At 42.0% G+C, this 9803-nt stretch overlaps 1 protein-coding gene across 1 annotated transcript; it reads left to right on the forward strand.

Annotated features, from left to right (window-relative positions):
* Positions 1-2206: 2206 nt before the first annotated feature.
* On the forward strand, positions 2207-7465 carry zic5 (zic family member 5 (odd-paired homolog, Drosophila)). The gene is made up of 2 exons (XM_023981641.2): positions 2207-3447; positions 5435-7465. Exons 1-2 carry the CDS (start codon positions 2382-2384, stop codon positions 5872-5874), a joined length of 1506 nt encoding a protein of 501 aa, XP_023837409.1. The 5' UTR covers positions 2207-2381; the 3' UTR covers positions 5875-7465.
* Positions 7466-9803: the final 2338 nt, after the last annotated feature.

Consider the following 9803-nt stretch of genomic DNA (forward strand, 5'->3'; position numbering starts at 1 on the left):
CAAGAAGGCGTGGGCCACTACCATAAAAGTGAACCAATTCTAAGTTTTACAAGCTTCTCTTACTCCGTTCCTTGCTAGGGTCATAAAAACTGAATTTAACTATTTTGAGTGGATCACTGGCAACTTATTGAGAAACGATTTACACTACTCAGCTCCCTCCATGCATGGGGCAGTGGTGAGAATGAAAATCCTCGATGTGTAAAGTCATTTAGCAAAATAGATAGGTCTTAAAATATAATAAGTTATATAATGTATATGCAATTGTTGATCAAATGCTGGCTAAAATCTAAGATGGACATGATTGTTATATATGCAACACGTTTCATTTGTTAAATCTGGCACCCTGGTATGTGTAGGCTACTTGTAATTAATGCATTGGCCTCAATTTTAACACTACAATTCAGATGTCAACACTTTTCTTTGATACTTGTATTGATAAAATATTCCTTTCTGTCTACAGTATGTGCCTATAAGACATGTGCTTCTATATCTAAGCACAAAATAAACACAAAATATTACAACATTCTTTTCGGCTGAGACCGGTTTGGTTATGCATGGATTGTTGCACAGTACTGAATGACTTCCACATTGTCCTAGGGCTCCGTGATACTTGCACAACTCATGAAATACTGTATTAGTGGAGTATAAACACTGGTTTAGCAGACACCTCCGCAGTCCCCGCAAGACGGGGCCCCCACCCCCTCCTAACTGGCAATATTGGATCTTATCTGAAAAATGATCTTATGTAGTTTCTTGTAATAGCCGTATGTGACTTTAAATCATATTTGTCTCAAAACGGATACCTAAAAGATGTGTCCTGAGATTTGGTCAACTCAGTCAGATTGGTCTAAAATTCTGAATGAATGAGGAATGAGCAGGGTCAGCTATACCATATGGACCCCTTTATCCATGTCTTCATTACATGGTAGTGCAACAAGACCACGGATGGTCTGAAAAGTTCTCTACTTTTAATAGATTTAAACAAACAGTATTTGAATCACCATGCATAAGCTGTCAACTCCATCTCCCTATTAATACTATTTTTGGTTCAGACATGTTACATTTAATGAGGTTTTAGAGTCATAAAGCAACTAAGGATAACACAATCGCTATTGTGCATATCACTTGAATGAAGTCCGATTTTTGTTTAACGTCAACTCAACTCTGTCAGAGTGCTAACATATCTGATAGTATGGTTATGTTTTTGTTGGGTACTTTCAAATTAATCATGTTCCATACTTTACAAATGTTTTGTATTTAACTTTTATTTTTAGAGGCAAAAATATGTCTGTTTTGGGTATCTGTTGTCAACTCCATCAGTAGCTTGTCAAATCCATCACTGATGGCTAACCCTCTTAATACCTTGATATTATGAAAAAAATATTGAATCACTGTTTTGCTTGCTCATATCTTGCGGCCCCGCGAAACTGCACTATGCCACAAAGTATAAAGTTGCAATAACTCAATAAATAATTCAGAAATGTAGCATGGACAGACATCAACTGCATAGTATGTCACCCATATCAAGTGGAAACATCATTAAGCAATTTTTTTTTTTTTAAAGAGGAAAGATGTTATGGTGGGAAACTATATGAAATATAATTGTATGCATATAAAACATTTCTATTGCATACTAAATGATAAATTGTTAAATAATAATCCCTAATTTTAATAGCGACTTTGAAGTGTTGTGGACATTTCAGTTTTCGCTATGGCCATTAGTCTTGGAAACAACATGTTGTTCAAGACCATGGCTTTAAAAGTATTTGATTGGCTAAATGTCTCCATTATTATTGATGTGTATGTATTTCATTTGACCTGAATAAAAGTACATACATGAGTTATGGTGATAAGAATGTATTTTATTTCAAATGATGTTTTCTACATTGGGGTTACACCCCTAAAGAAAAAGACGAACAAGTAGATATAAACGCTGTATAGTCATTTTTAATACTGTAGACGTCCTAAATTTCATCCACGTGCGTCAGCCGCGGGTAAACACCATGCCGCATAAACTGATTTGCTGGTAACTTTGTGTGTAAAACTTTCTGGAGTCAACAGCGATAAAGAGAGCGAGGGGGCGGAACCCCGCTGAGCCCTTGCGCTGAACGACAGCCAATCGCTTCGTTCTCTTAACTGCCAGTCACCGAAATCCATCCAATACCCGCAGTGCCATTTCTAAACTGTATTCCCTACTGTGTCCTCCAACTGTTGTATGTTCTGTCAATCGCTTGAGGACTGAGTGGGAAAAGGAACAAGCAGAGTTAGAGGCAGGACAAAAGAAGTTATATAGTTCGCTTATATACATATATTTTAATGTTTTAGAAAAGCGTGATGGTGGGGGAGAAACAATAGCGGTGGATGGACTTGACAGTGTAGTTATGGAGCCCCCTTTGAGCAAGAGGAATCCGGCGATAAGATTAGCGGATTTGGCAGCGACTCAACCTCTTCCTCATCAGAATATGACAGGCTTCCCGGGGCTAGGGGTGCATCACCCTCACTCCCACCATGCCCACCACCACCCTGGGGAGATGGGCAACGACCCCGGAGTGGCACTCACTCCATTTGGACCCGAGCACATGGCACAGACAAACGCTCTCAAACTTAGCCCCTCTCAGCACATTCAGAGCCACCACGAAGCCCAGACCGCTGCAACGGCAGCATCCTTCACTTCTGCTCAGACCACAGTAGGTTTCCCCGTGGCTCCTCACCCCCACTCAGGCTACTCTAGCAGCAGGGACTACATCCTCAGGAGAGAACTCTCAGCCTCGGCTATGCATGCACTTGGCGACCAGCATAGTTCAGCCTCCTCCCCTCATCACCATGGCATGTTCATCGCACCAACAGGTGCTTATGGGCACGCCGAGACTGGTGCCCATCCACTTTTCTCTGGACTCCACGACCAAGCGGCCCCAGGTGCCCACCACCACCACCACCACCATGCCCTCAACGGGCAGATGCGTTTGGGTCTACCGGGGGACATCTACGGCAGGCCAGAGCACTTCGGCCACAGGCCCGAGCACTATGGACCCTCTTCTATCCACAGCTACAACTCCATGAACCTCAATGTGAACATCGCTTCTGCTCCTCACGGAGCCGCGGGGGCGTTTTTGAGATACATGAGGCAGCCCATCAAGCAAGAGTTAATCTGCAAATGGATTGAACAGGATGAAACTTCAAAGAAGCCCTGCTCCAAAACTTACAGCACCATGCACGAGCTGGTCAACCATGTCACGGTGGAGCACGTCGGGGGACCGGAGCAAGCCAGTCATGTCTGCTTCTGGGAGGAATGTCCGCGGGAGGGGAAAGCTTTTAAGGCGAAATACAAACTGATAAACCACATCCGAGTTCACACGGGAGAGAAACCATTCCCTTGCCCTTTCCCCGGCTGCGGAAAAGTTTTCGCTCGCTCGGAAAATCTAAAAATTCACAAAAGGACGCACACAGGTCAGTGAAAGTTTTCCGAATTATTTTAGAACTGAGTCAAAAAAACAGAAATCGATCTCTTGAATGGAAGTAGACGCGTTGAAAATGTCAAAGACACTTTTTTTTGTCATAGACAACAACATATATAATGTGAAAAGCTTTCATTTGAATTGCTGGCGGGCATGGGGTGAGCATGCGTAAAAGTAACAGGAACGAGATTTAATCGAATACAATTATGAATTATGGTCAAGCCAAGGCATCACGTGATTCGATGTACAGTAATAACTTTCTGAAAGATAGCTATTTACTCGAAGCGACGTGGAAACTAGAGGTGGGGGATTATGCCATATGCTTCTAGTTATTAGTCCGTATGACGTTTACGCCGTTATGGGTCATGTTAGCGCTATGTTGATGTATCGAATCTTCACAGCAGAAACAACCATCACTTCAATATCTAGTATSGATTTTATACGTTGCTAAATCGAGCTCCTAAAAACTTTAGAAGACCAGGTTAAAATTAAACAATTTATTTTGGAGGGGGATTGTTTTAACAGTTTTAGACTATTGTGTTATAGGCTGATGATAACCTATTGGTATCTTGACCCATAATCATTTCAGGCTGACCAAAGAAAAACAACAAAGTGAAAAGGGCCWCTGGGGCTGGCTTTTCTTCCAAAAGGATATACAGTAGCCTAGTACTTGTCCTTAGAGGCCGACCATAGCAATGGCGTTAGTCAGTCTAAACACTTGTAGTATGATGCAATACAGTACGCAGCGGCACGCATGCTATGTTACCCGAGTAGCCTGCAAAGCAGACCCAATGTTCCACCTTATAACTCACACGGCGACTACGTAAGTGAGACAAGTGTGTCACTGAGGGCTGGCCTGTTTGGACAGCAAGTGGTTCCCAAGACTGGACTCACGCGAAAAACAGCACGGCAATCAGATCATGTCAGTGTCCTTGGTAGTAAGTGAGGAGGGAGACAAGAGCAGAGCCCACTGAAACCGTCATGACGCACCAATCAAGCCTTTGGGGATTTGGGGATGACTTAGTAACAGCTAGCAAGAGAAGCCCCTTTTTCGTGCAGACTCAGATTGTGGCAATAACACGTTTTTCTAAAGTACAAACAAAAGCAATACACCCTAGGGTTCGCCCCCTACACAGYCATGGTGGCCTGATGTATGGTTTTTCTATTTTGAGTTGTCCATCTTACAATCGTCAAATCATGTTATGCACTTTATTCTCAATACAAGCATTACACCATGTGTGTTTCTCTTTCGTCAAAAGGCATTCATTTAGGACTACCAATGCACTTGTTCTCGCGGCACTTATCACATGGCCAACATTAGCCTACATCAAAGCAACGTCTGAATGTTTTCGCCTTCCGGCATTCACAACAGTGAGAAAAACAGACGCAATGGGAGAAAAAAAACAGTGGTTCTGTATAGTCTACACATTTCCCCTGCGCGTTCACGTGTATAGCCCACGGGCCACCCTATGACATGTTCCACGTGCGTCAGTCAGTCAGGAATATTCCTTGTACATGTGGGAGAGGAGTGACGCGGGTGTAGATGTATAATAAATAAGGTATGTCGGACAGGAAGCCCTAGTGGCAGAGTGGGCTGCCACACTGACCATTTTAGCCTTATACTGCGGGAAGTGATATGTTACCAGTTAAGCGGTGGTTTCAATTATGGGCCTACTTTGGGGCACGTCCATGTTGAATAAGGGTGAAAATTGACGATCCTTTGTATAGGTCAAATTTTAAGAAATGGGCATTTCTGTTTGCTGGGAATATATTGTACACATTTGATGACATGACATTATTATTGGGCCGATCCATTTGGTAACGTTGTTATTCTTCTTGGACTTCGATCAAATGTTTTTATAAAGGCCATTATAAAATGTCATCATTATGTTGTATATTATGTTAAAACACATGCACCCTTTCCTGATATGATATGAGTAKCCTCTAATGCTAAATATCTCCATCTCCATCTCTTCCAGGGGAGAAGCCTTTCAAGTGCGAGTTTGACGGCTGCGACAGGAAATTCGCCAACAGCAGCGACCGGAAGAAGCACTCACACGTCCACACGAGTGACAAGCCTTACTACTGCAAAGTCAGAGGCTGTGACAAGTCCTACACGCACCCCAGCTCGCTGCGGAAGCACATGAAAGTCCACTGCAAGTCGCCCCCGCCCCCTTCTGCCAACGCTTCGTACCATTCCTCTACAAACCCTCTTGGCGCGCCCCTTTCGCCCGCCTCTGAACCGCACAGGAACCGGTCAGCGAACCTCTCGCCTCAGGTTACCAACCTCAATGAGTGGTACGTGTGCCAGGGGAGCGGGGGACCCAACCATCTCCACACCCCCTCCAGCGATGTGCCAACTTCGGACTCGGACGAAGAGGACTCTTTCAGAAATTCAGACCCGAGGACAATGCTCTAATGTTTACAGACAGAACAAATTGCGTTTATTCCCCAAATTTGTCTCCCAACTGGTTAGAAGTGCAGTAAGAACTACCTGCACGGGGACTGTACTGACTGTAAGCATATAAATGGGACTTTATGGAGCAAGAAATAGCGCCGCGGATGTCAGATGACGATGAAGAACAACTGCCAATAAAACGTGCCCTCTCTGTTCGCTTTCTAAAGAGCTGAATGTGTCAACATCTCAACCAGTCTCAACATAGAGAAGCTACAATCACCAGTATTATTTGAGAAAAGGAAATCATATTCATTTTGAAAGCTTTATTATTTAAATGGGCTATAGAGAGGACCAAGAGAAGCCTAAATATACTGAGAACAGAAATACAATGTCACCAGRAAGGATAAGCCTTTGAGAAAACACATGCACACACATGCAGGCTACATGTACATGCCTGCATCGTTTAACACGGATGAATTATGCTTACATTGACGTTGTCCATATGATCGCAATCCCTGGCAATGTAACCTGTCTTATTCATCAATGTCCAATCCCAGACAGGAGGCAGAAATAGACGTTGCTCATGCAAAGTACACGAGCCTTATCAACAGCCTACGAACACATAATAATAATGCCTAAACATCCAAGAATGGGGGAGTTGCATTCCATTTTCCTTRCGTATATCTCACAGTAGATGCGAGAACTAATGTAGTCTAAACATCCAATTGAATATCGAACACCTGCAGATAGCCACCCACATGATAATATTGCTAAGACGCAAGTGTCTTAAAGGGTCCCAACTTAGTTTTAAGATTTAACACTATGTTTGGATGGACTTTTGTTATATTTAAGAACAATTTAAGACTCTATTTTATGCAAAAAAAAATACACCAGTTTTACACTAGTTAAAGAGTACGAATAAGTCCTTCGGGACCCTAAATATGTAAACTGACAGGTTTTGTCAATGACGGTCGGATTTGTATATAATTGTACTGATGCTCGTGAATGTTGTTCTTAGTCTTAATTACGAATAATATGTTGTTTTGTACATTGTAATTTATTTGCTGGTATAAATGTTGTACTGGATTTACAGAGACACCAAAGAATAATAATATTAATTTTGGTGAATATGTAATAGACCTACTGATGGTTTTGTTCTGTAAAAGAAAAATAATTATTCTTTACTTGAATAGGCAGTGTATTGTGAAACGTTCCTCTTCTCGCATGCCCTTTGTAGTGACTGTGTTTTTCTATTTGGGGTGCATGGTGCCATTCTTTACGATGGATAAAAAGTGATGATGAAACAGCTATGATTGTGCAGACCCTTGATGTTCGTGATCCCGAGTGGCGCAGCGGTCTAAGGCACTGCATTTACAGACCCTGGTTCGATTCCAGGCTGTAGCACAACCGGCCGTGATTGAGAGTCCCATAGGCCGGCGCACAATTGGCCCAGCGTCGTCCGGGTTAGGGTTTGGCCAGGCTAGGCCGTCATTGTAAATAATAATTTGTTCTTCACTGACTTGCCTAGTTAAATAAAGGTTCAATTAAATAAACTGACAGGATGCATTCATTTTAAAGCTTAATAAACATACCAGGCCGTGTTAGTAGTTAATACGTGTTTTTTAGTTAACATAACTGTATTGTTTCTTCATAGAATGCATGAGGCCTGTCGGTGTAGGATGTCATTCCTTAGATAAGGATATGCCTACATAATTGACTTGTTTGCATACAGTAAATGCAACCGTTTTGCTGGTAAACTCAGTTGTAAAAGCTATTATCACATTGTCATAGCCTACAGATGATCGAAGTAATTGTAGACTACAAACACCTTGCCCMAAAAAAAAGCAACTGGCTGATTGGATACCCTACTCTAATAATCACAGACGTAAACATCAAAGGTTTTGTCAACAAGACACATCAACATTCAACGGGGAGCCCCTTCAAACCTGACAACGATGAAATGCGAGGGAATATGTGAATTCATAATTRTTGACAGTTCAAGAAAGTTTTCACTGGTAACTCACAAACAACGGGCACAGTAAAGGGCTAGTATAAACCAATCAGGGATAATGGAGAAAAGTATAGCCCCTTAATGGCGTTGTCTGAAAGGCGGGACAGGACAAAGCAACAGAGCCATGAATCATTMATTGAAAAAATTAAATATAAAACATATCAACATGTAGGACCTTGTATAAACCTTATAAAACAAGTCCCCCTTATTTCGTCCATTAAAACGCGCAAACTCACTTTCAAAGTCGGCCCTATCCAGAATTAAAATTGACCAACCCGAGTCCTGCACAACTTCAAAGGCCTGCTATACTTCTGAGCGGAARGCCCGCCGCTTTGACACTCTTCATGGTGCGTTACGATTTCTACAGCAATTGGGAAGCGAGACGCTCACATTTGAATATGTCTGGTAAAAACCCACTAACTGCCACTAAATGGACTATCATCAAAGCGCACAGTGCACCTTCTCCCCGAACAACGTCATGTGTCGACAAAGATAGGCCTAGCTGGCCTATTCTGTTGACAGAAAATGAAATAGGCCTACAGGKACAGAATTGTTTTGCCATTTTTATGTGATAATGTATGGTAGTATAGGATGGGCAAATAATAGGCAAAGATGATTGTATACATGCAGTCATACAACAGACACAGGTGAAATTGAATTGTCTTAAAACAGTGTGCCAATTACGCACGAATGAAATGAGTGAAATAGTAGAATACATTATTCATATGTCTTTACGCTCCATAAGTCACATTTGTAAGAGAGTGTTAAGAAATAGTCTTTATTTATCCCATAGCATGAGGTGGCCTCTTGAATCTGGTTTCTGTGCCATGTAGAACAAGCTGCAAAAACAGTAATGCAAGCAACAGAAACACACAAACAAGCACCTAATCAACCGTTCAACGCCAGACTGAGTGAAAAGCAGACTTCTGCTTTGAGATGTAGGCTAACCAATATAAATCACTGATTGCCATGACAATAGAACAACCGAGAAAACGGACAGATTCCCAAATAGTCATCTCCATCGCAGGGCACTCTATTGTGATGTATGTTACATTGACCTTGTTTGAAACGTTTGTTGTCAAATTTTCACCTCTCATACTTTTTTTTCTCCTGCTTTGTCTCCAAATAGTTTTTATTCCCTCTTTATGTAAGCCAATCAAGTTTTATTGAACACAAGCAGTGTTCTGACGTTTCTCCTTTTGGCAATAAACCGTTATTTGAACTGAATCCACTTCTGATTCTTTAAAACAAGTGCTCCGTGAATGTTGCAAAAATAAACACGATGAAAAATAACCAAAGCGATAGTCCCCTCCGCCCGATGGGACTTAATGAAAAGGAGTGAAGCAGTCACCATCAATGAGAAACGCTTTGAAGTAGAACTTATTATCTGAGGAATACTTTTGGGTTGTCCTAACGACAGCACTGAATAGGAAAGGCTCTCTCCTTTGTCAGCGATTTGTTCTCCTTTAGTGGGATGCCGGTGGAAATCACTTACATGGGCCACCTTACCACGCCGCCTGCAAATCAGTAACCGGCTGAGTCAGACATGCAGACGCCACTTTTGCAAGGACAAAGCAAAAAGTCGCGGGGAAAACGTCTCTCGCGCTCTCTCTCATTTTTTTCCTTTTATATGGGCTGAATGATAATTTTGGAGACAACAGTAGAACCAAAACAAATGCTGTCCTGTCAGATTTAACAAGAATCACCCATCTTTCTGAAGTTGAGCACAACGAGCATAAATCAAATGGTTTGTTGTCGAGTCATTAAAACTACTACGAGTGATAGGTTTTGTTGACTATCATATAAATAATAAGGGTTAGGCCTACCTGGAGAAAATCGTACCCCTTGAAAAAAATGGATGGCCCCTCCCTTCAGCAAAATATATTCTCACTAAACCYTCCCTGGAGGCTTGAATACAAATAAAACAGGTGACCCTCCC

This window comes from Salvelinus sp. IW2-2015, linkage group LG36 (genome assembly GCF_002910315.2).
Source record: "Salvelinus sp. IW2-2015 linkage group LG36, ASM291031v2, whole genome shotgun sequence".
NCBI lineage: Eukaryota > Metazoa > Chordata > Actinopteri > Salmoniformes > Salmonidae > Salvelinus > Salvelinus sp. IW2-2015.

What these genes read in the sequence shown, in the direction of transcription:
- zic5 (XM_023981641.2), top strand. Translation starts at nt 2,382, where the DNA reads ATGGAGCCCCCTTTGAGCAAGAGGAATCCGGCGATAAGATTAGCGGAT. An exon ending in TCACAAAAGGACGCACACAG is followed by an intron (nt 3,448 to 5,434) that starts GTCAGTGAAAGT and finishes CATCTCTTCCAG; the next exon opens with GGGAGAAGCCTTTCAAGTGC.